Genomic DNA, 26,279 nt, shown 5'->3' with positions numbered 1-26,279 from the left:
TGTCCTGCTGTGCAGCCTTGGTGAGGTCAGTGTTGAGCCTGCACCTCCACCTGCAGCAGGTCCTGAATAGGAGAGCCTGACTGATACAATAACATTATGGTGGCATTAAAAATCTTTAAGTCTGATGTGATCTTTTCCTGACCAATAATTGTGTCGTTTTTTTGTAAACTCAAAGAAACTGAAAACAAAATAAAATAACAGTTGAAAGTGAAAACCTTCAGACGAAAGACGTGTCAGACGAGACTTCCAGACTGCTGATCAAGATTTGGGTGTATTTGCCTCCCAGTGCTGGCTTTGAGTCATTTTAACTGTAGTTCTGGTGATTCTGACTTGGGTCACATAGAAAATGACTCTAACAGCTATTAATGATCGAAAAAGCTGCAGACACATTTTGTGGCCCGATCGAAGAGCTGAACTGTTTGGGCTCTAGTTCTTTATGGCATCTCTAAGGTTAGCTGTTATTATACTCTGGAACATCCAAGTACGGCAGTCAGTGATCTGTTAGTAGCATCAAAGCTGATTTTTGCCCCGAATAATGAAGCAGTGGCAAAATGGCCATTCAGCCTGAATGTCGGGTTAGGGAGGCAGCAGAGAGAGTCTGCGAGCGTCGTGCATGGATCATAAACCAGGACAGATGGAGGGTGACGAGGAGAAGTCGATGAGAATGACAAGAGGAGTGCCCCGTTGCGAGGAGTCAAGGGGGAAGAAGCGTGAAGCCGCGGGTGAAGATGAGAGCCGGCAAAAGAAGGATTAGACTGTGAAGGAGAAAAAAATGAGCTTGAGTGGATGAAGGTGAGACACAAAGGCAGAAAGAGGAGGAGGACGTGTGGAGGTGGATATAGAGTGGGAGGGTGGTGGGCTGGCTTTATCAGAGTGGAGGAACATCAAAGCTAGGTGGATGGGTGAATGGGAAAGGAGCAGCTGGGGCAAAAGGAGGAGATATGGCAAAGAGACGTGTGTTGATTGAGGTATTAGATCCTCCACATGCCTCCCTTTTTCCTCCTCTCACTTTATTTTATAAAGTGAGTAAACAAATTTCCCACCTGTGGGACTAATAAAAGTCATCTTATCTTATTTTCCTCTCTTTCTTTATCTAATCTTTTCTCTCCCTCCTGTTTCCTCATCATCAGTCTTTCCTTTATCCAGCTCCCACCACAGGCACATTCCTCACTATTAAAGCTAGTCAGTATCTAAATCTCAGCTCTTCTGTCGTGGGCATCATCCTAGTCTTGTCTATAACTCATCCAGCTTTCTGTTTTGTCCTCTCCGGGCCACCGTTGCAGCTCTGCCCCACAGTCACAGCTTCCTTTCCCCAACACCTGTGATGGATCTGCCACAGAGAACATTTTCACCTCTGTCGCTGTTGTTTCTGGAGCAGTCAACACTCAAGGTGCCATTATGGATCTCTGGCACCTGCTGTCATAGATTTAGCACAGACATCACTGCCATGTCACGCGGCTGCTGTTTTTTAAACACCATTCTTGGGTTGAAGTGTCAGTCTGCTCTGTCAGGTAGAGATTGGGGAATAAATACAGGCACAAAGCTCACAAATGTCTCGGCCGTTTGGTTTTTGTCACTCGTCAGGCCCGCCAATGAAATTCTAGCAAAGCCTTAAAGTACAACTTGTACTAATATGGCTCTCATGAGGAGTAATTTACCCAGTTTACATGCACACATGTAGGAGTTGTTGCAAAGCAAACAGTTCACTGTACGTAGGCTGCTGGTGTGGTACCCTCCCACACTTGTAGCGGCGGTTTTTCCGAAAGCTCGCTTTGCACAAGCGGCACTAAACAAAATTGTGCAACGGTGAAGTAGTAGATGGGCTGAACTGCCTCTTGTTTACAATTAGAACAAAGATGTCGACACAAATGCAGCTTTTCTCCGCCGAAAACTCATAAACTAACTTTGATTTTAGAGTTTTATTATAGAATGTTCACATTTCAAAGCCTGAATAGGCATTCAGTTGGCACAGACTTGAAGGAGAAGCTTTAAATCGAACGATTGGTGTGTTTTCAGCTTCGGTTTTCAGCTCAGTTTTGCATGTTATTAACTCAGGGTCAGACCAAGGTCTATTCATGATATGGCAGTGCTTCCTCTATAATGTTTATCCGCAGAATGTGTAACATACCTTGTAAACAACAGCCTCTGAGACCTCAGATTAATCAGTCAGATCAATCCAATCCAATTTACAGCTAGTTAAATGTAGAAATTTGTGGTAAATACTAAAACTAAGCCTTTCTTTCTGGATTAATGTTCATATTTTCCAGTGAATTTCTGAACATAAAAAATCTCAGTAATTCACTTCACTGCTAAATGTGTGAATGGGTTTTTCCTGCACAACAGTAGCACAACTAGGCGAGTAATTTCTATTTCCCAAAAGCATCCGAAATTTTCATAGTGGTTATGAGTTTTTAAAGTGGAAAGTACTGATCATTTTGTTTGTGTTTTATTGGTGAAGAGTAATAATGGGTGCTGTTTGGAAGTTCCTGCTTTGGTGAGGTTTGCCCTTTCACTTCAGTGTCTGATAAAGAGGACACAGACATTACACATGAATGGGGTTTTTTAGGTTAATTAAGGACGCAATTTAGGCTCACAGTTGACGCAAAGACCCTCTAAAAACAAGAACTGAAACAGACCAAGACCCTGAATGGGAAGAGAGCCTCACCTTTAATTTCAGTGGTCACTGGGACACATAACAACCATCTCTGCGGGTTTCAGTTCGGCTTCATATTTGAAGTCGACGTCGATACCTAGGAAAATACTCACTTCCCTCTTTTCATTTCAGAACAATACAAACAATAATGCCAGTGATAAAATGGTTTTAAGTTATCTGATGTAGTGCAAAGTTTATTATTGAAACATAGCTGCTAATGGTGTGTATGACAATTTTAAGATTAAGAAAAAAGGCAGTATTTTTTAGGTAGACGGTGGTTTTCATTGCTGATCATATCCTTTTAAGACACTATCAGCCACTCACTTATTTCCCACAGTGTGTTTGATTGCCTTTCCTGACATAATCACCCCCATTAATCCAGTCAGCCAGGTTACTATAGTAACGCTTATTTTAAGATTTATGGTAACTTGTTTTAATACTTCACTGCTGTTGAAAAGGGAGCTTTACCTCTGGAAATTCCTCAGTGTTGATCAGCGTCGTCTGTTCAGCTGCTAGTGAGGGGAGGGGCTGTGTGTCATACGGAGGAGGTGAGGACGGCTGCAAAGAAGTATCTGACTGTGTGGCTTTGAATGTCATGAAAGGTGCCATTAAGTCAAATGTATCGCTGAAATAATGTTTCGTTTGTGATTTTTTTTTTTTTTGCTTTATTTGTAAATTTCTTTTTCAGCATATAGATTTTTATATTTTCATAGTATCAGCTATTCATTTGTTTATTTGACAACCTGTTACGTCTGTGTCTGAAGTATAACGTCTCATAGGGGTAAGTCCTGAGTGTGTGGCTCAGCCCACTGAGCACTGTGCAAATGCCAAGCTAATTCTGGTTATGGTGGCAGTAAGCGTAACCCCCCCCATAAATATACCTACCAATACATTTATATTTTGGGTACATAGTTTAACTTGTTGTGAACCTCATCTGTGCCCTTGCGTCAGTCTCTGGTTGGCTGTACCGTGGCTCTCTGAAAATTTACATTTTCAGTAATGATCGTTGTCAGATTTATGTGGCCTTGTTTTTGTTTTTTGATGAACACACACACACACACACACACACACACACACACACACACACACACACACACACACACACACACGCACACACACACACGCACACACACACCTCCCACAACACCTCTTGAAGGCACCATAAGTTTTGTGTCTTCATTGTTTGTCGCGTTCTGCCAGTTTCACTAGCTGCTATTTGTCACCATTGCTGAGAAAACCCCTCATGCATTCCCACAAGCCATTTGTTTAAAACGTTACATAACGCTCTGGGAAATGTTTTAACTGTACTGTGGATGATGATGATGACGAAGATGCAGACTTTTTTTAAGCAGGAGTGATTGGCTGTGTGTTTTTTTTGCTTTTTTTTTATGAGTGTGTTTTGGTTCAGTCCAGATGCAGAGCATCATGTTAGTGTGCAGATGGCAACGCTGGACCCCGGGACATACACATGCTCATGTTTATCCAGCTCTATGAGTGACCTGCTCTTTTCCTTACCTCCTCACCAACACAACACTGTAATCATAATCCGTGACAACACGCTCACCTTCACTTTCTCCCACGGGTTCGCCTGCTCTACTTCTTTCCTTTTTTTAAAATCTGCATTTTTTTTTTCAATTTGATCACCCTGAATTATTCTGCGTTGAGGAAGTTTCATTCTCTTCCATCGCTTCTCTGAACTGGTGGCCTTACCAAACCTTGTTGGTGATTGTTGTTGCCCACCCCCCCCCCCCCAAGTTTAAAAAACAAAAAACAAAACTGGGCTGCCAACACGCTGCACAGTGAACTCCTTCCAAAACGAGGCAGCAGCCACCCACGTTTGGAATACGCGTACTACATGGCCCAGTATAAAACATCAAAAACACCCGAAAGGTCTGCCCACCTACATGCAGTCACACACTCAAATAACTCCCCTGCTGTGGGTAAAAACACACGCTCTAGAGCCATGACAGGATTTTGATGAGCACTCTGGTCCACACACACACACACACACACACACACACACACACACACACACACACACACACACACACATTGTATATATACATTTTACTGTTGGGGAGGAATCACTTGTGTTCTGCTTTCAGAATAAATATGAGTCAGAGCAACAGAAAACTCACCGAGGGGCACACTTAGCTGCTCATGCATGTAATGCATACAGTATTACCCATGCGGTGTACACACACACGCAGACACACATCATAACCGTGTTATGTACTACCTGTAACCTACTTATGCCAGTGCGCACTCACCCACTCTATTTCTCTGCTTCTCCTACACAGTCAGACTGACACATACATTTACCACATAAACGCACGCACGCACACACACACACACACACACACACGTGCTGCAAGACTAATGTGCTTACTCATCAATGCAAACACACATGCATGCGTAGGAGATCAGGGCACCGTAAGTAGACACAGGCAGGTTTGAGAGGAGAGCAGGAGAGTGTGTGTGCGTGCGGGAGATAACCAGTATGTAGAGGGTGGAGATCTGATAGCTGATTGTCAGAGGCTCACAAAGCACATCAGAAAAGGTTTCTTTTCTTCCACATGTTGAATTGAAACATGTGCAGATGGTCATTTTTACGTCTGGATGTTGCAGTTTGATGTCGCACTTCCGATATTACTTTAATGGGTGTGATGTTGGTGTAGGCGGAGCAGTCTCCATCAGAGTCATCTGCCGAGTTGAACCACATGGATACTGTTGCATCTTGTCTAGTCCATTTAGGCACTAAAGTGTGGTGTATGCTTGGGGGGAGGAAAAACAATCGCTGCTGATGTACAGGGTGGAGCAGGGGCGTTAGAGCTGTCGCCTCAGAGCAGGGAGGCTCCTGTTTGAACTCTGCTGGCTCGTTGGAGTCTTTCTGTGTGGAGCTAGCATGTTCTCCATGTCCTCCACAGTCCAAAGACATGCATGTTTGATTAACTATTGAAGTGTGACTGTGAACATTAAGGCTTGTCTGTCTCTCGGTGTTAGCCCTGCATTGGACTGATGAGCTGTCCAGAGTGGAGTGGTGGGGCTTAATAAGCTGTTAAGAAAATGGATGGAATATGTTGCATCACTTCCACTTGCAGCACAGTTATTGATAAACCGCCGTCCGGTAATTTTGTGCAGCCACACCAGCTTCAGGACACAGTCGATCATACTGATGCACACAGATATCACAGTGGGGTCAATAAATACACTATTCTTCTGTTTTTTCCTGCCTTTTTAAGACCGTTGTTTTCCTCACACATTGACTTGTAGTTTATGGTCATGACTTGTATTCAGCGTTGCAGAGCCACTGTACTGTTTAATTAAATGCCAAGTATGGTTATAGTGTCACACATGAGTTACTGTGAATCCCACCAGGAGCTCTGAAACGTTTTGAGGCCAAGATGGAAAACTTGCCAAGGGAACGTGTTATAATCCAAACATGAGTTTAACAAGCGCTTATTGGTTATTGTACGCTCGTCACAGACGCCATTGCATCAGATGCATTTGAGCTGATGTCACAATCACTTAATAAGTTCTATTGGCACAAAGATGACAAGAGTGGGACTAATGGGGACAGTATACTAAACATTTTATTTATAGCTAATTATTTTGGGGGTTTGTCTAAACATGTCTTCCTCCTGCAGCGATTGCTGTTATAGAAGCAGATTTTAAGACCATGCTTAAGCATCAGCAGTTTTTCCTGACATTTGTTATTTATTTACTCTGCCCGACTGTGCTCAGATCAGCTTGTTGTTGTGTTTCTATTGTATGAGTCAAGTTGGTTTTTGCCCATTGGTGGACAAGCTTTACAACATGAACAGTCATACCGTGGTTGAAGGGTGCTTCTCTCATCTCTTTACTTTCATTTTCATTCATTGACCATCTTAAATGCTGATGCTGGTGAATGTGCAAATAGATGATAATATTGGGATGCCGATGAATCGGTTCTAAGAAGTGACGCCAACACAGGAGTGCCTTAAACATGATTCCCCTAACGTGATGGCTGTGAATCCCACAGTGTTGGCTTCTTCTGTAAACACTTTACTGAAGAGCTTGTGGTGGTTTGGGTAAAACTTTAGGTATATTTTGCAAATTCTGGTGATTTTAAGTGTCTTGACAGGAGATTTATGGAGGATATGCTCACTGGCCTGTGAGTGTGCCGTTTCATGCTCAGATCTGCTCTTTGCTCATTTTCATCTTGGTATTTTAGTCCCATTAAGGGGCTGATTACTGGAAAATAACAAGTTAGCCATTAAAGCCTTTTCATTACTTTGCGCAAAGTAAGCCTTCATCCGTTCTCCCCTGATCAACAAGCTGCGTAATGGATACTCTGTTACTAAATGACCCCAAGCCTAGTTTTACATTAATGCACATTTACTGTTAGCCATGATGCACAACACAGCATCCTTGCAACTACAGCTACATCTTATTAATAGCGTCTGCTAGCATAGATGGAGGATGTGATTTGTCGTTCTTGTCAATTAAGGCGGTGAGATAAGCGTTTTACGTCACGCTGCTGGGTATTACGCTGCTGAAGCTTTTGTTGTCGTCTTGTGGTAATGATCCATTTCCTCTTTTGAAGAACTTTGAGCTCAGTAATTGGGGCAACAGTGGTGTGCAACAACAACAAACAAAAAGAAAAAAAACCAGAGCGTAACCACCGCAGATACCGAGGACGTGCAGATGCATGATGTGATGTGCTTGTTAGACCACTAAACCATGAGGACGCCCCAGTTATTCTGCTGCTGCTGCTGTAAACAGCACAGAGGTCCCACTGCTCAGGACATTCATCCTGTTAATTAATGAGGGTATTTGGCACAATCAATTTGGCTTTGTAGCTCATAAACCAAAAGACCGTCAGCAGAGCAGCGAGGCAAGAATCGAAACCAAAATAGACTCGATTGAGAGAGCCAGGACGTGTGGAGTGTGGGCCGGACTGGAACGTGACAAAACGACTGAAAATCCTACGTTGGTATCAACTGTGGAGGGGAAAAACAAACCCATTAAAAACAAGAGGAGTGGAAGGAGGAGCTGCGTGATGGGATGGAAGGAAACAGAGGCGCTATCTGATGAGACAGATGGAGGGGATGGAGAATCGCCGATTGCCAGAGGAGAAATGGAAAAGGCCTCGGATGGAGAGCGGGAAGTGGGCAGGAGATGAGAGGCAGAAGGAGAGAGAGAGAGTCCTGCTTTTTGTTGGCGAACAGTGTTGGACAGCTTGAAGGAGATAAGAGAAAAGGGGGGAAATGAGTAGTATGCAGAGGAGTGCACGCTTGCAGGAGGTCCTAATGCATTACGCCAGTGTGACTGTGACCCTGCTGTAAAGAGCCTGCCATCCTTGGATGGGAGGGACGCACCTTCAGAATGGATTGATTAGGTTTACATAGAGTCTCTCTGAAACCCACCTAAACACTCAGTTTAAGGCAATTATTGATAGAAGCAGTTTCTGCCTGTTTCTCTCATGCAAACTCGTGCATGCACACACATGGAAAAGGGAAAAGCCACAGAGGAGGAACAGACGGCTTCATTTCACGTCTAATATTCTTGAACAGAATATTCTGGTTTTTAAAAAAGGAGGGAAAAAAGTCTCTTTAATCGCCAAACTGATCCTCAGTAGCCGCTCTGCACTCGCGTGTCTCACAGCACATTTAATTATAGCCCCTTACTTAAAAAGCACTTCTCCCAGATTGTTGCAAAAGCTCCTGAAACTAAAGCAACAAAAGCAGACGTGGACGGAAAGATTAGGACGACAAGAGGCCGCCGTCTCTCCCAGAGCCCATTAGCTGATGAAAAGTAGCTTAGTATTACATTGCCCTTTTGCTGTTATTATTTATTGAAAACTCACCTTGTGTGCCAAGGTGAGGTTCGGATCTATTAATGTTGAACCTTTTGTGGTAATTTATCAAGCTTTTATAGCACGTTGAGAGTCGCTGTTAAATAAAAGCTAATTTTGACACGGATGGGTCATATTTATTTTCAGCAGCATGTTATTTCTGTGACTTCTTCTCTTTATTTTTGCCATGTTGCTCACTCTCATTCCTCCATCAGCCCCTTACAAGACAAAACACAGTCTAAACTTAAGTGTTTACAGGGGAACGAATGAGCCACAGACTGAAGTTGGAATCCAAGAACTATTTAAAGCTATTACTTCATTTTTTTTTAGTCTTATTTTTCTATAAAATTCTCTACATATATATTTTTCAGCTGCTTTCTTATTCACAACAGGTTGACACAAAGGGTTGTGGGAGCTCCACGTGTTTGAATCGGCAGATTTTTAAAACATTTTTATTAGTCTGGATGCTCTTCCCGGTGCAATCCCAAAGGGATTTATGTCTACTTCTGGGATTGAACCTGGAAGATTAGGCGACTGTACTTTAGAGCCTCTGCGTGTCCGTGTCAACTACAGCATCAAAACAAGCCATCTGATTTCCATCGTCTGGTCGTTGATGGCTTTTCTTTGCATATAGAGCAGATTTGCATATAGAGGAGGGGAATGAGGTCTGTGTCAATGCCAGGTGTGAACTTGGCCTAGATATAATGAGTTCAGTAGCCCTCAAACGTGTGATGCATCAGTGGGCTTGCTCAGAAGAACTATAGGCCACATTAACGCCTGTGAATTTAACACTTGACCCTAATTAAAGACACTTGGTCCTTCTAAAATCTCAGATCTGTTAGCTGGACATGGAGGACTGCATTTTTCTGCTTTCCTCTTTGATTGGCTCGTTTTTGTTGGACGTTTACACCTGATCACAATAAGAAGTTTTAATTGAGATGTCAAGAATCTGCTTCAAGGTCAAACTTTTGTGTGTGATTCATGTCCTACATACATTACTGCTCACATAAAATCAGATTTTATATGGAGATTAAAGATTTTTATAGACATTTAAATATATCCATGTTTGAATGGATTGCTTTGACAACATAACGTTAAAGATGAAGTGCTGTGACCTCACTGATCTGTTGACTCACTGACGGCCAGTGATGTCAGAGGTTGAACAATCAGAGGGATGGGTGGATTGTTGGAAATCAAGATGATGTTTAGCTTGTTTTTAATGCTTTAAGGCAGTGTTATGACTACCAATGAGAGAGCGCTACTGTGCGTTTGGTTTGGGCCATGCAGTGTGTATTATGCAGGGAGGATGTTAACAGGCACCTAACCTTTGACCTGTCTGTTATTGTGTCTTGATGCATGCTCAATAATCCAGGAAAGGAAATCCCAAAAAAGCTGATTCAGTTCATCTGAACATGCAGCATTTTCACATGAACTGAATCTGTTACTGGTGGGGAACCAGATGTTAGGACAACGGAAAAGCTCACCGACCTCTAACCTAGTGCCATCCTAAATCGATCAATACACACAATATTCAAAGCTACTGAATTAGTGCCACGCTCTCCTGCTGCTCATTTCCATAAAAAATAAAACATTTTCCCTTCTCTCTCTATTTTTTTCCGTCTCCCTTCCTCATTTTCTACGTGCTAAATAGTAAAGCTTTCATGCATATTGATCAGCTGGACCATAATTAGCCTCCTCTGTGTGCATGTTTGCTTGCCTCCCTGGCTGTAATGAGCAGACAGTGCTATCACTTTGTAATGTGTGTCAGCGGGATTGGATGCCGTTTGGACAAACACTGATAAGATTTGAATCGGGACAGCTCTGACTGCGACTGACCACAGATGATATGCCAGCAGGCTGCTGCTGTTTGTATGTTGACTCAGAGCACATCATCCAGAGGTTTCCCCTTGGCTGAAACTGTTGCTACTGCGTGAGGCTGAATCAGACTGTAGGTCTAGCAGGAATGAAATGCAGATCTTAGAAATGTTTAGTTATAAGTGCTTCCCCGGTCGGTAGAGCCAGGTTAGAGCTGTAGAAATTTGGTTTGTGGTATATAATAAATACTGAACCCAAATGCCACATCTTTGGTTGCCATATCTCTAAATGACTCATGAGAATAGAAACGAGTGCAGCTTTGATTCTTTTGACAACCAAGTTGTTCATCAGATGAAACCGCAACATGTCCAGCTCGGTGAGTCAGACGATGTCAAATGTGCTTCCTCCCACTTGTAGCCGATATTACATTTTCTGAATATAGCTTTTTATTTTTGTTGAAATGTCAAGCGAAGCCAGATTCAAGCGTTCAGCCTCTGTGGAAATAATAAAAAAGTTAGATCTTAATAAAGATCAAACCACCTACGTAGTCTTAAGAGTGAAACTCGAGCCTGAAAGAAAAATTCAATGAAGGTCTTCAACAGAACCTTTAAAGGCTGGTGCTAAAGAAGCTGTTTTTAACCTTAAACTAATTAATAATGCATAATGAGTCAGCTGCTGAGAACTGGTCTCGGGAACATTTGATAACATTGTGTACTGCTGGTAATGATGATGACTCTGGCAGATTTAAGCTTCGTGACATGGTGTGTATCAGAAAATAGGTACACTGTGGTCGTAATAGTTCAGCAGCAATACTCAGGCAGGCTGTGGGTTTTAGTTGGTGCTCTGTTGGCACTAAGAGGCCCAAAGTGTTCCCTCTACATCATTACATGACCAGCATCAGGCTAAAGTGGTAGGAAGAATCTGTGCTTTAAGGTACAACGTGTTGTGCATTCAGAGATGCTCTTCTGCATTCCTCGGTTAGAACAAGTGGTTATTTGCGTTACCGTTGCTTTCTTATCAGCAAAGCAGTCTGACAACTCCCCCGCTGACCTCTGACATCAGTGTTTAACCCAGAGAGCTGCTGCTCACTGCATAGTTTCTTTTTTTTCAGGCCACTCTCTGTAAACAGTAGTGAGGTCTGTGTGGAAAATTACGTAAATCACATATCTTCCTTATTCTGATGCTAAATTTGAACTTCAGCAGGTCGTCTTCACCATGTCTACATGTCTAAATGCACTGAGTTTGTGCTCTTAGATGTGTTGGCGAGCCATGAGAGTGTAGTTACAGAGGGTTTAAAGGATTTCTGTAGTCTGTTTCTTCTGGCTGAAAGACAGTTTTCTCCCAGGTGATTAAGAAAATGTCCTAAAAAATGATTTGATCTTTGTAAAAAAAAAAACAAAAAAAACCAAACAAACCTGAAAACACTGACTCTCCTGTGCACATTAAAAAAATCAAATGTATTCATTCTCTAACAAAGTACATTGTGGAAAAACATGTTTCCTTCCTGCTTATTGCTGCTGTATTGTTTGTTTATTGTAATGTTACTTGAGCACTGGTCTGCTGCACCACTGTGGGCGAGGATGGAGGAAGCTTCAGCCTCACTGGAGTCTGACTGCTGCTGTGACCAGCATGCTAATCATCTGTGCAGGCTAAGGGCGGTATAGCCTTTATACACACACACACACACACACACACACACACACACACACACACACACACACACACACCTGCACAAACTCACTGCTCTGTCTGTCAGCTTGGGTCCAGCCCCATCTCCACCTTAAAGCAATCATCTCTCCTAATTGAGTGACGTCTTAGACACCCAACGTCATGCTTCACCCCCTTCCCTGCTTTTCCCTGAAAGGCCCGCCTTCTCCAGCTGCTAATTGGCTGTCACAGACCTGTCAGAGGGTCATGGATAAGAAGCAGAGCAGGATGCAGAGCTTTATGACTCACTCTGTTCAGCAGGCAGGTTGATCTGAGTGATGGTTTCATAGGAAAGAAATATCCATATGTTAGCATGATCCCTTTTATTTTATAACCAGATATTTCTGGTATACTTGAGTAATTTCAACTAAAACATTAGAAGAGGAGAGGGTATTTGTTATCGGGGTTGATGATTTTGGTCGGTCATGTTCATGCATTATACCAGGCTGGTTTCCACCCATTGATAGTCGGAGTCATATCAGATGACTTGAATGATGTAGCCTAAATTAACTGTGCTTTAAGGGTGTGTTTGCAGCGGTTCCACCTCTGTAGGTCTTTTTGGTCTGTTTTGACATGTATTTATTGAAATGAGCTGCTAGTTTTATTACATTTCACTGTATACAGTTTTACTGTCCACAGGGCTAACGTGTAGCTACCTTTGGTAGCGGTGTGGACACGTCTTTGTTATGTTACCTTATTTTTCTACCAGGTCTTCTGCTCTAAATTAGATTTACCTGCATTTTTAAGGCTTGTTTGATTTTAAAAGGCCTGGATATTAATTGTATTCATTATTTTTTTTTAAGTATTAAAAACTAACAAATGGGTAATAGATGCTAACGTTAGCATAAATTTTCTAGTAACATTTTTGGGGTTATTTCTAAAGCCAAATAATAGCTTTGATTGCCTTAGACTACAGCGTTGTTATTGCTACTAACCTAGGGTATCAGTGTTGGTAATGAACATTTTTAAAAATATCTAAAAACTTGATGAAACGAGCGCCGCTTAAGCTAGCCAGCTACAACCATGCTATAAAGGAAATGCTAATTCAGTCCTTTTATAAAGTCTTTCATTAATCATTTACATTAGCTGGTATGTGCAGACCATAACATTTTATAAATTAAGTGTTTTGACAGTAGATTAAACAAAAGTTGGCTATTTTTGTAATTGTTTTCTTTTTCTAGCATATTTTGCCTTCATCAACACAGGAAATAACTGCACTAAGTATCTTTGACTACAGCAAAGATGAAATTGAGTACAAATCCTCATTTCAACCTGTATCTAGTAATGCTTTAATGATTGTAGACTTTAACTATTCGGAGGTGTGTGATATGTGAAAAAGCGAACCACCAAAATAAATGAGAGTATAATAGGACGCTGTTGTGGGCTAAATAGGGCGCAGACTTTTTGTACTTGTGGACCAACACTTTCTGACTCAGACTTTCTGCAGCGTTTCCAAGCAGAATAATTTCCGGCTAATGAAGGTTACCTTGCATTGTTATTTTTGATGAGTCACACACCCCACACACACATGCACGCGCAAATACAAAGTATTGACTGAGCGGCGCTTGATTCCTCCAATCTATCCGTCTATTTATATTTCCAGACTAAAGCCCCCGCTGTGCCGACACACTCTTCCTTTTGTCGTAATGGTACACGGTGTGAGTTTGAAACCTGTTTTTCAGACGAATTATGGTGTTTTCATCTTAATATAAAAGCGAGGAGAAAAAAAATTGATTTGCTCTTCAGAGCTGTTGACATCTTTACAGGCTGCATCCACTCAGCCAAGCGCTATTTTAAGAGTGCTGTTAGTGAAAAACCAAATGCTTGTTATTCCTGCTGCCTGTAAGGAGTCCACGCAGTGAAATATTGCTGACGTTCTCTCTCTTTCCATTCATTCTCTATCTTCTCTCTCTTTTTGTTTACATTGTGTTCTGCGTCTGCCTGTGTGTGCTCTGGATTTCAGGCACAAGTTATTTTTAATGTCTTTGTTCCTCTGTGGATATATGTAGGACACGTATGTGTGTGTTTCTTTAGTGTATGAGAGTTGGCGATTATTGAGGACCTTGAGATCAAACATACCCTTGTGAGGTTTTACAACACCTCCCACATTCACATGCTCAAAAACACACAGAAACACTTTCAAAGTCACACAGACAGGAGCCAAAGATCAAAGTCCAGTGTTTGCTGGCCTTTACCTTTTGGATAACTGGTTTTATTTTTTCCCTCCTGTATCTCCAGGGGGCTTTTTTCCCCTTCTTCTTTTTTTTTTTTAAAGTGGTTGTTTGTCCACAAATCCATGTACATAAATCAGCCAGGAGCAAAGTGACAGGGGATAAGAGGTGAAGGCTGATATGAAATCAGAAGCCAGAGACATTTTTTTTTTTTAAATTAACTGGTTTATTTTTCCCAGTAAAGGCTACTTTTAACTACATCTCCCAGCACCTTTTTGCAAGACTCACATCAGGGCACTCAACGTTTAAAAAGTCTGAATTTTGACTCTTTAGGTGGAGGGCATGTTGTGAAATATCAGAGCGCTATCTGATTTTTAGGACCACATGAAAGTGCGCTGCTTCAGAATTAAAAAGAACACGGGCGACTTCGTTTGTGCTGCTCGCACTTTGATGGAAAATCAGATCTGAGCGACAAAAAAGATCAAGCTGAAAGTGAAATCGGGTGTTTAACACAAACCTGCTCTGATGAAATACTTGCTTGTGATTGAGCTCTTATCTATGCCCATAGCATGTGGCATCAACTTCTCTTTCTGGTTTTGTGCCAGTAGTTGGGTTTCTGTGGGTTTGTAAAGTGCTTCAACCAGCTTTTGTGAACCATATGTTCTTTTTTTTCTTTGTCTGTTTTTGAGGAAATGCCATCCTTTGGTGGTAATCTGAATGGCAGTTATTAGGAAAGGTGCGTTCAGGTGTTCCTGGGAGGTGGTGGGAAATTCAGAGTAACCACAGAAATGGGCGTGGCCCTCTGTAGCATCAGGCTGTTCTTTTTGTGCTTCCTTCTATGACATAACATATAATACACAGCTGTCAGAGTTCATAAATCACAGTCAGATGACTGAGCGTTTTACACATATATTAGTTTACAATGCTTCTTTAACGTCACTGATTTTATATGTAATTTTGCATATAATGCAGTCCTGCTGCAGTGCTGCCAGCCATCACATGCCTAAATTGAACTCAGTCTTGATTTTGTTTATCACTTTTCACAAGTTGCATCAGCTTGTTGTATTCTTGTTTATGTATATCCATCCATTACTCTATAGTAACAGAGTAATAATAATAAACTTGTTTTATTAGCTCATCCAGCCAAAGGGCTGATGAGCTGCTGCCAAGGTGAGGCGTCTGTCATCTGTCTAAAAGATCCAGAAGAGCTACCACCGGATGATGAGTTTATATATTGACCAGTGATAGCACAGGTCATCTTTACACAGGAAGTCAAGTAGGGACATTGTTGTACTACACAGGAAAACCTCAAGGATAGTTCCTTTTTTTCTTGATGAGGATTTTTTTGCTTAAACTCAGTTTTAAATCTCGTGTTTTTGATTAATCATCCCAAAATCCTCCTGACGGTGTGATGAAATCTCTGCTCCTAGAGATGGTAGAAATATTCATCTGATCAATACACATCTCACTGTGTGTGTGTGTGTGTGTGTGTGTGTGTGTGTGTGTGTGCGCTGCACTGTGTTGGAAATGAGGAGCATTTGGCCCTGCTGTGCGTCAAGGACAGACTAATCCATGTAACGGAATGATAATGACTTTGTAGGAGGAGACGCTAATAAAGAAGAAGGGCACGACTCTTAGTCCCCGCCCTCCAACAGACCAGGCCCTGCCATCGATCACCATTACTGAGGGGTGGAGGCAACGCCACGTTACTTAAGAAAGGAGATTGGGCGTAGCGGTGAAAAGAGAGGAGTTGAGTTACAGTTATGCGAGCAAGGAGAAGGAGAGCAGCTGTCCTTAAGTAGGAAGCAGGAGGAGGTGAGCTGTAGGAGGGAGGAAGGATAAAGACCATTAAAGAATAGAAAATTAGAGAAGTCACATGGTCACACGGAAGGGAAGGGTTTAAAATACAATGCTCGATGTGAAGGTCGGTGCAAGGGCGGCTCTTTTCTTTCCGCTGTGTGTACTTAGCATGTTATTTTCCTTGCGTGACACGGCAAGGTCACACCGCTCATGACTGACTGTCGTCAAGGAAACCATAGGCACCTTCCTCTTTAAAGAAGCAGACCTTTTATACCCACGCACGTTTAGACGCTCGCAGCCTCATGTGCTGAAGCCACATCCTGACATTAGTGAAATCCTCATTAGCGTGTGTATTGCTTTCATTTGTTGATGATTTTTATTTCCCTTCAAGTTTATTTAATGTTGTCAGAATCACTTGCGGAAGTATCAGTTAATTGGTGTAATTAAATCTGGATGATGAGAAAAGCAGAACGTGGTTTGGTTTTTCACTTTTTAATGACCGACCCACTCCTGGGACGCCGCTTTGTTATAAAGGATAAAGTAGTCTGGGACCGAAACGATGAGTCAGTTCCAGAAAAAAAATCTCATCAATAATTTGAGTCATTCTTCATGCTGACATGTGTGGAAAGACAAACTCGAGAATCTTTTTGCTTTTTTTGTGATATCGTAAATAGTTCCATAACACTGAGACGAGATGAGCCTCCAGCCATCCTTCAGTAGGAAAAATGATGCCTCTGAATGAGAGCACTAAGAAAGATAAAGTCTGTAAACCATGAATGTCACGATTAGGGTTGTCAACAAAAATTTATACTCAGAGATACTAATCAATACTGAAAAAACATTACTATCGGATTAGGTACTCGCTTGCAACAGTATCGATTGGAAGAGTGCCGTTTTCGCCTCCTCCAGCTGAGACACAACTTCAGCCTCACTCACTAGCAGCTGAAAGAGCTGACGTTCACAACACTGAACACCGTATGACGGTCACTAAAGCTCCTGTTTCAACAACATTAACATATTAAAGAATAAAATGTAATAATATATAATTGTGGGATATGTGACTATTGACTAAAGGAAATGGTCCTGTTGGCTTATTTTATTTAATGTTATAACCATGTTATAACAGGATGACTGTTCTCGAAAGCCTCAGTTAACAAAAACAACCAAAAACCCATCAGATAGCTGCAGGAGTTGGTAATATTCATCCCATGGGTCTCCTGCATATCAACAACGCCTCATGGAAATCATTTGTTTTGGATTAAACTGCCTTCCCCAGTGCTACCCATGTCGATAGTGTTACTGAAAATGCCAAACATTTGCTGGTAAAAGCTTCATTAGTCAGAGTACTTCTTTTATTGTTATTATTTTTTTTCCATTTAGTTGTAATAACTTATTTTTTTACATGAAAAGGTGCTTTTCTTTTATTTTTATAGTGCTGTTTGAAGTGTGAAGATATCCCCTTGGACTGAGTAGTAATGAGTGTAATTTTTTTTTTGTAATTATGCAGACGTGGAAGATTATTTAGCTAATTGGAAAATACCTCATAACTGGCACATTAATCAGTTAAATGAGGCCTAAAATGACTCGAGGTAAGACATTTTTTTTTCCTGGCCTGGCTTGCTTTTCGTTTTTCAAGTTTGATACTTTGTTTTGTGTGTGTGTGTGTGTGTGTGTGTGTGTGTGTGTGTGTGTGTGTGATAGACATGCTGTCTGTTTCTACAGAGACTGACCTTTACAGAATATCAGAGGTCAGTCTTCCCACAGACATTATCGAGCCGTTCTCTGCCTCCGTCAGAGCCCTCGTTTCATCCGCCCATGCCTTTTTCCCTAAACAAATAAACAAATATCTGCGACTGTGGGGAAAACACGAGGCGTTTTCAGTCAAAGGGGCAGTAAACATTAATTCAGCTGCAGTGAGTCAGACGTGGAGGTCTTCTTCAGTTTGTCCCGAACCAGAAAGAGTTTCTGTGATAAACTGATGCACTCACCTCATCTGTGAGGACATGCATGCCCGGCAGACACGGGACTCTGCATGCCCTCTTGTTCAGTCTTGTCTTTAATTTTATTATCTGCAAAAACATAATGCAGGTTCACAACACAAAATATAAGAAACACCAAAAGAAAAGTTTCTGGAGAGAACTGATAAACTAAATGCATCAGATCAGGTTTTCTTTTTTTCAGGTTATCACTAATTTCTATTGAAAATGTTATAAAAATTGAAGAAGATAACAGTCTGTATGATGTTCACAACTTTCCCTGGAAATTAGTTAATTATGTATCAGCTCAATTGAGAGCCTACATGCTTGCTTATTGTTTTTTTCCTGCAGATTTCAACCACAGCAGTTTTCAGAAAGCCGTAAAAGTTCAAACTGAAATTTGCATCACAGCCGAGGAAGCTTTAGCTGCTCTGGAGACTGTTTTGATACGCTTGAAGGCAAAGAAGTGAAGCTTTTTACACCCACATGAAGTCACCCAGTACATTTTACCTGCTTAATTTCATTTACAGAATGTGAAAATACGTGAAAGTCCCTCCCCTCCAAACAAAAGTAGATAAATATCCACTCAATTTTGGAGCTAGCATCAAATCACCATTCATGCAACTGCAGGTTTTATTGCCACTGACTGCTTGGGTTTCCTCTGGGTACTCCATCAATGTTAGCTTAACTGATGTGAGTACACTGGGGGGAATCCCCCCCACAAAAACTGATGTTTGAATATATGTATGTGAAATTAAACACTGTGCTTTGAGCTGTATACTCTTACCACTCCTGCTTAAAAATAACATAGTTCTGTAACCCATAGGTTTGTAAAGGGACTTGGGTGCCTAGCTTGCTTTTTGTTGCCATCTTTTCTGCTGTTTTAAGGCTGAAGAAATGTTTAAAAAATGTTGCTAATAACAAGAAAAGTCGAGTCAAAATGTAATCCTGTGCGCGCCCACTCTCCTGTTCTTTAGAACCACTTGTGTTAGAGAAGTGAAAGTCATGCGTTACAGGAAAAATGTGTTGGCACATGTTTTACAAGCAAAGTTGGAGGTTTTCCTGATAGATTTGTTTTTTTGGAGCTGGCAGCTATTGGAGGAAGTGCAGCTTGAGGCACTTCCACATCAGGTTTTACATTTGCAGGGCTGAGGCTTGTTCGATGGTGCTGTTGAAGCCAGCAGACAAATTTGTACATGTTTGTGTGTCTGTGTTGTTGTTTTTTTTAAAAATATTGATTATTATGCGATATGATGGATGGTGTAAGTTTAAAGTGGCTCCTTTGGATCTTGCATTCTTGAATTAATGCGTTGTTTTATTAAACTGATAAGAGGTGGGTGTTAGCTTCAAGATGTAGATGGAGCAGAAGTGGCATTACTTGACCCCTACTTGTACTTTACTGGTAGTGTGTGATCCTCTGTAGGACTCACACAGGTGGGGCGGGGAGCACTGGGTGACACAATCAGGAAGTTTAGACAAACCACAGAGAAACTTGTCACAAATTACTACACAGTTGGCGTGGTGACGGTCACACCCAGTCAGAGCTCCATGGAGCTTCTCTATTTCCAGCTGCATGCATTTTTTCTGCTTCCACAGATTTACACAATAACAGTATGTCAGAGGTGACGTTTCTCCTCAGCTCATTCTAAAAGTCTGGAAACCAAATATCTATAGTGCTGTGAAAAAGTATTTACACCCTTCTGGCTTTCTTATATTCAGATAATATATATATATCTATATCTATATATATATCTATATAGATATATATCTCAAAAAAAAGAAGAGGGGGACAAATACTTTTCACAGCAGTGTAAGAAACAGTTTGGAGCAAAGAGATTTAGATCTTTGTGGAAAGAAATCACAATCCTGGCGTAGTTTGACTCTCTAAGAGACAAATTGGTTTGTTGTTTTTTCCATTATGCATCTCAGCCCATAATTTTATCCCAGCTGTTAAGCAACAGAAGCAGGTTTGTAATTATTTGGGGATGAAAGATGAAGCCGTGCTCCCTTTTTTGGGTCTGTGAGTTTAGACGCCGCTCTCCTCGTTTCCATCGCATGCTGATTTATTTTTCTTTCAGTCATGCTCTGCTCGAGTCTGTTCCTTTGTTCGGGTTGATGATAACGGGCAGTGACTTTTAAAGTGTAGTGACAAGCTGTCGAGGAGACAGGGCAGGAGTGAGAGGTGAACCACAGAGGAAGTGCTGGTGGCGGGCGGACTGTTTTGACCTTTACCATGTGATTCCCCTCGCCAACTATGGTTACTGGTCCGATCACCGTGGCAGTGAAGGCTGGTGCGGCATTTTTGTTTGATCCCGTAGGGGATTTACAGTAGTTAAACAACAGCGTAAATAACAGTGGAAAAGAATAAAACTCGGTGTCTACACGATGCTTTAATGGAAAACTTGTGTTTCAGACTGTGCAGAAATCCCAGCGCTCCTCGCATCCATTTACAGAGCAACAAGTAAAGTAGTAAGTTCCTCTCGAGGGAAATCTGAATTCTTGAAGCTGTTATATAACACAAGCAATAAAGCACTGAACTAGTTTTTGTGGTGAACCAATTACTGCAGTAAATTGAAAGTTACTGTGTGGATTCTTAACATTTCTGTAGCCTTGATTCTTTACTGAGCTGAGAGCCAACAAGGATTTGGTGTCATAGATCATTTACAGGCTTCTCTGCTTTTAGTTAGATGGAAATATAAGAGAGTAAATGTAGAAAATAACAGTTATGCACCTTCCAAAGCTATTTCTTAGATAATACTGTGCTAAGTAGATATAATCTAACGCTATTTATCTATGTGGAGCATAGTTAATGTTAAATGGAATAGTTCTTATATAGCGCTTTTCTACTCTGAGCACTCAAACTGCTTTTATACAACTTGCCTCATTCACCCATTCATGCAAGCACTTTTTTCTATGCTTTTCCAATGTAAGTGCTTTCTGGGGGTCACTTACATTGGCACTTACATTGGTCTACTAACCCCCAAGACAGCAACTTAGTGTTAGTATCATCCCCAAGGATATTTGTCATGCACACTGAAGTAGACGTTTTGATTGCAGCGTGTTGGCAATCTGTCTGCATTCATAATGGGGTGGCAGAGCAGGTCAGCCACCAATCAGAAGGTCGGTGGTTCGATCCCAGGCTGCCTCCTGGCTGCATGCCAAATACCCTTGGGCAAGATACTAACCCCATGTTTGCCTACTGGTGGTGGCTAACCAGTTTCTACATCTCTGCAGAGATGGTGATGTATTAGTTGATTGCAGACTTGTTTGCAAACAACTCACCAACTACTCTTGGAGAGTAGTTGCAAACTGCAAACAGAAGATGTTTGCGTTGAAAGCAAAAGTTGTGTCTTACCGCTCAACTGCAACGGTAATCAATTGCAAAGAGGTTGCCACTATCGCCATATCTTTCTCTGTGACCAGATTTCACCCATTAAGTTCCAGCAGCTTGCAGCCGGTTTGTTAATACACCTTTTTCCCTAGCAACCGGTCTCTGCATCATGTGACTGAGACCTTTGATAGGCCAGATTATTTTACTTTCATCCAGGCGAAATTCTTCTAAATGTCAACATTTGGCATTTAATATTTAAAACCAAACTAGGCACTGGGTGAGATGGAGGTAGTTGATCTGCGGGGACGACCCCTCAAAGGGAGCAACGGAAAGAAGAAGATTTGAAACCAAACTCTGGGGCTTTTCTGAAAATAAGCGATAAAGTAATTGTGAAAAAGTCATACTGGAGCAGTTCTAAGTGTTGTGTGGTTGCTTGTAGTAACCTTTTATCAGTTTTTTCTTTCTGCTCTGTGTGTTTGCAGTTTGTTTTTCTCTCTCTGTATATCTGTGCGTCTCCCTCATCCACTTTCTACCCACACCTCCCTTCGCCTCAGGTGCTTCAGCCCCATCTCCGATCGACCCCTGGCACCCGGCCTCTTCTGCTCCCTCTCCACCTCGATTCATTCCACTCAGATCCAGCAGGTGTAAGCAGAAGTCGCTCTTAGCTGGCCTTTTCCATCGCAGATAAAAATTGATTGTTTTTTATTCATAGCTTTAGCCTCTCTCGGCTGCTTTGATCGTGAAACTAGAAGACCTCGGCGTTCAGAAAAGGCTCTCTGTGTTTGTCGCTGACTTTTTTCCTTTTTTTCCCAGCGGTTGCATCAGCAGTCGGGGGCCACTTGTCAATGTGGATGATTGGGTAGGGAGCACTTAAAGAAAGATGAAAGGCGAGTAAGTGGGGCGGATTTAGGAGAAGGCCCAGGTGAGACGAGAGGGAGCTGAGGGAGAAATGCGGAGCAATTTTCCTGTCCTCGCCCTCCGCCTTTTTAGTGTGACATCAAAAGAGGCTCTTGTCTATGTTTCGGGTAACAGCGCGGCTCTTTAGATGTGACCTCTGTCCTCTCTGAGCGATTGATCCGTGCAGGGTGTGGCGAATATTTACATAACTGACCGTTTAAACTATCTTGCTCTCCATCTGCTGCTTTTAAATACAGGTCACCCCAGAAAAGGAAAAATGTTTTGTTTTTCCATTTGCGGTGTCAGACAGTTCATCTCTCGCCGCACATTTTGCCAGCCTCTGTCATCACCGCTTCTGTGTTCTCTCTGGTGATGTCTCCCTCAATTTTCATGCCTCGTCCTCCCTTCCTTTCTCCTCTCCCTTTTGTTGCCTGCCTGCTTTTTGTTTCCTCCTCCTCTGTATTCACGGCTGTTTCCACATCTCTGTTTGTTATTTGTCATTTACGTCTTTTCCTCTTCCTCCCTCTTGTCTGTTGTTGTGCCGTCTTTTCCTGTATATTACTTGTTGGCACAATGCATGTCTGTCTTTTTCTTTTTGTGTGTCCTTTGTTTTTTTGTTTCGTTTTTAGCTTCCATGTTTCTTCTTGATTTCCTCCAGGTTGCTCTGTCAGGTCTATTCTAGCGGTTTACTTTCTGTCTCTTAAGCCCTGGAGATGAATTATTGAACAGACTGACCCCGGGGTGCTCAGCTGCTATTGGGGAGGTGTGTGTGTGTGTGTGTTTGTACCTGTTTAGACGTCTTTGTGGGGACCAAAAACCTCAAAATGTGGTTTTAATGTCAGGGTTACAGTTATGTTCTGGTTAGGTTTAGGCTACAGGTTAGGGTTAAGCATTCATTTTTGATGGTTAGGGTAAGCGGCTAGGAAAAGCATTATGTCAATTAGATGTCCTCACTAAGATATCAAAACGAGAATGTGTGTGTGTGTGTGTGTGTCTTTTCTGTGATTCGGTTTCAGGTCTTTAAATGCTCCTGCTCTTGTATGTCTCTTTGTTTTTTGAACACTGGCTTGCATTTTGAGTATTTCTTCTAAGTGTCAGGAATCCTGAGGCCAACCTCTCGTTTCTTAGCTGTTTTTTCAGATGGAAGACATCCGGCATGATTTTTGTTTCTTTTGTCGTTGTTTATGTGTGCTGACGTAAGTGTTGGTGTCATTTGAACGGGACATTTTTAACTCTGACAAAAATAGCAATCCATTTTCATCGTGGGCTTGAATGTTTTGTTTTTTAACAGCCTGTCAACAGATAAAGCAGAACTGCGCTCAACGCCTCCTCTAAAGTCCCGTTTTATTTTTGCTGTGTTTGATGAGAGGGTGAACGGAGAGGAGACAGGAAATGACAAATTACCACAGGCTGGCTTTTAGGCCATAATACAGACATGTATGTGGTCCACAACAAAGTGAGACTGATACTGGATTTTTGCCGTCAGTGCTCAAACCTCCTCTGTATATATCAGCTGGTACTGTTTCTCTAGTGAATATACACATGGACAAACATACACTACAGTTGACTCCCAGCTGCATGTGCTGCAGACAGTGTTGTGTATACGCCTCGACAAACTGAGCAATGACATAATTTTTAAGCGGATATACGTGAATATTCATGTGTGTTATAGCTCACTTACTTTGATTTAATAGACTGTATATAAAAGATGGTCACAACCACAACAAAATGAAGGATGCTGCATTCTCATTGGCTAGCAGCTTTTGATAAATGGGTCGTTAGCCAGTAAGAATGCCCCGTTTTATCGTCATATCTGAGTCTAACAGGGACAATGGTTTACTGTAAAGCTCTATACAGACTATTACATTTATCTGGATTGGCTAGAATATCAACCCTGATTAAAGATACTTGATGTTAGCTAGCTCTCAGTTCAAAGTGGCTAACACTCAGTGACTCGGTCAGGTCAGATTTGGTATTTGCTCTTTTCTGTCCATAAGAAAACATTAATAAGTGTACTTTGGTGTAATTCTAATATTTTCCCCTAATCATCACTTCAAGCTTGTAATTTATGGTGCGGAGGAAGCTGATTTGTTTGTGCTGCAGACTAACTGCCTCAGTTTTTTTTTTGGTTTTGCTAATTTGTTTGCTCCTTTCCTTTTATTTTTTAGCTCTTTGCTCTATATTAAGCTTTTTGGGGTGAATTGAAGTTGAAATGTTCCTAGGCTGAAATAATGTTCATCGACAGTATACGCAGACAGATGAGTAGCTCGCAAAAATATCTTGATGTGCGAATGTGAGCACTGAGGCATTCAGTTGAAGTTTTTCCAGACAGCTTCTAAACACTCCCGATCCCAGAGACTCACAAGCAGCACAAGCAAAGTGATCAACAGGTCATCAGACATCTGTTCCCTGCACAGCTCAGAGCGCAGCAGCGCGAGGGCGCTGGATATCAAATCTAATTTTAGTGTCGTTGTGTGTGTTTCCTGCAGGCTTTTCAATCTGACCCTGAAGAAGCTGATCATGCTGAAGGAGCTGGATAAGGACCTCACCTCAGTCGTCATCGCGGTCAAACTGCAGGTATGAGACGTCTCCAGAAGCACGCGGTGAAACACACGGCACCTAAAGCCTGCTGTACACGGAGGCTGGATTTTTATGGAGGCATTATTTTGGAAATGCATGAAAAGAAAAAGATTCTGCAAAGCAACTTTAAAGATTACACATACAGATCCCTGTGAGCAGTCTATGAGCCATAACTGAGTAATAACCACAACAGAGGTAGATGATGGGCACTAAAATCATGCCTCGAAGCTCAGTTCCAGGAAACAAAATCCTTTTTTTAAAGTCTGACTGAACTTTCCTAGAAATAAAATCCTCCCCAAGGTTACATCCTGTTTTGTCAAAGTCTGCTTGAGTTGAACATTTATCTTTATCTTTAATCATTAAATGACATTATAGGATTCAAAGATTTCCACTTTCAACCATGCTTAACGAGCAGACGATGAAAAGTTGCTGAAAAACGAACAAACTCCCCACCTGGGGAAAAACCCGAAAGTCTCAGCATTCGTTGGCCCGTTTGCCTTTTCTGTAAAGCCGTTCATTGTTTTGCTGAGTCGGTTTCATTGGACGCAGACACGCTTCCTCCTCGTTGTTTTGCAGCCAAGCTGCTTTCTGAAATGCCTCATTAGCCGGGTGCTTTTCTCTTAGAACTGGCAGAAGGAGCAGCGCTGCCAAATCCCACTTTTTCTGACCATTGGAGAGCTTTTTGGCAGCGGAGGCGGCCAAGTTAGTTAAAGTTAGCACAGAATACTTCAAAAATACTGCATTTTGTCACATTTTGTTGTCATTTCTCTCTCTAATGCCGGGGCTCCTCTCCAAACTTCTACTCGTTGGCTCGTTTTCAGTCTCGATTGCTATCATCTTGTTTTCTAAGTAAACCATTAAATTCTCTGCTGCTCTCTCACATAAGGCTCTTTAAGCTGGTTTAATTCTTTTTCCATGCGGCTGCTGCTCGCTCAGTCTTCCAGCCCTGCTTTCTCCTATCAGGCATTTCTCCTTCCTCACCTCCTCCTCTGGCTGTGCATGGCTGATGATAATGATGAGTCTGTTGTTTTGACTCTGCTGGAGTTAGCTAGTAGAAATCTTTCTCTTTTTTTCTTGCTTGCTTTCTTTACTTTCACTGTGACTCTTCTGTAGTCATCAATCTGTGTCTCGTCTTCAGGGCTCCAAGCGGATCCTGCGCTCCAATGAGATCTTGCTGTCCTCGGCAGGACTGACGGAGACCGATCTGCAGCTCACCTTCTCCCTCCAGGTACGAGCAAAGGTTCAGCGAGATCAGGGACCCGTCAATCACAGCCAAACAATACCTTTCTGTTTCTACAGAAAACATAGGCACAACAATAACACAAAAAATTGACTCCTAGCTTCAGAAATATTTCTTTTACAAGTATTCAGTACTGTGCAAAAGTCTTGAGCCAACCGTCATTTCTTTATATTTTGCCTCCAAGGAGCCCTCTTGTCATTTTTTCATAGTTGTTTGGATCAAATGTTCCCCAGGCCTTCTGAAGGTCTGTCAGTGTTTTGTTTGACAATGGCT

General features: G+C 41.9%; 1 protein-coding gene across 4 annotated transcripts in view; it reads left to right on the top strand.

The window, feature by feature from the left end:
- Positions 1–26,279, top strand: part of pacs1 (phosphofurin acidic cluster sorting protein 1) — a 70,312-nt gene that overhangs the window by 12,753 nt on the left and 31,280 nt on the right. For all 4 annotated transcript variants that reach the window (XM_019356886.2, XM_019356887.2, XM_005453181.4 and 1 more), the window contains exons 2-3: positions 24,676–24,763; positions 25,905–25,994. In XM_019356886.2, coding sequence (XP_019212431.1) covers positions 24,676–24,763; positions 25,905–25,994 — 178 coding nt within the window. The remainder of the gene's footprint in view (positions 1–24,675; positions 24,764–25,904; positions 25,995–26,279) is intronic.

This window comes from Oreochromis niloticus, linkage group LG3 (assembly GCF_001858045.2).
Source record: "Oreochromis niloticus isolate F11D_XX linkage group LG3, O_niloticus_UMD_NMBU, whole genome shotgun sequence".
NCBI classification, from domain to species: Eukaryota; Metazoa; Chordata; class Actinopteri; order Cichliformes; family Cichlidae; genus Oreochromis; species Oreochromis niloticus.
The sequence above is the reverse complement of the archived record's forward strand: the minus strand, read 5'-3'. Positions and strand labels throughout refer to the sequence as shown.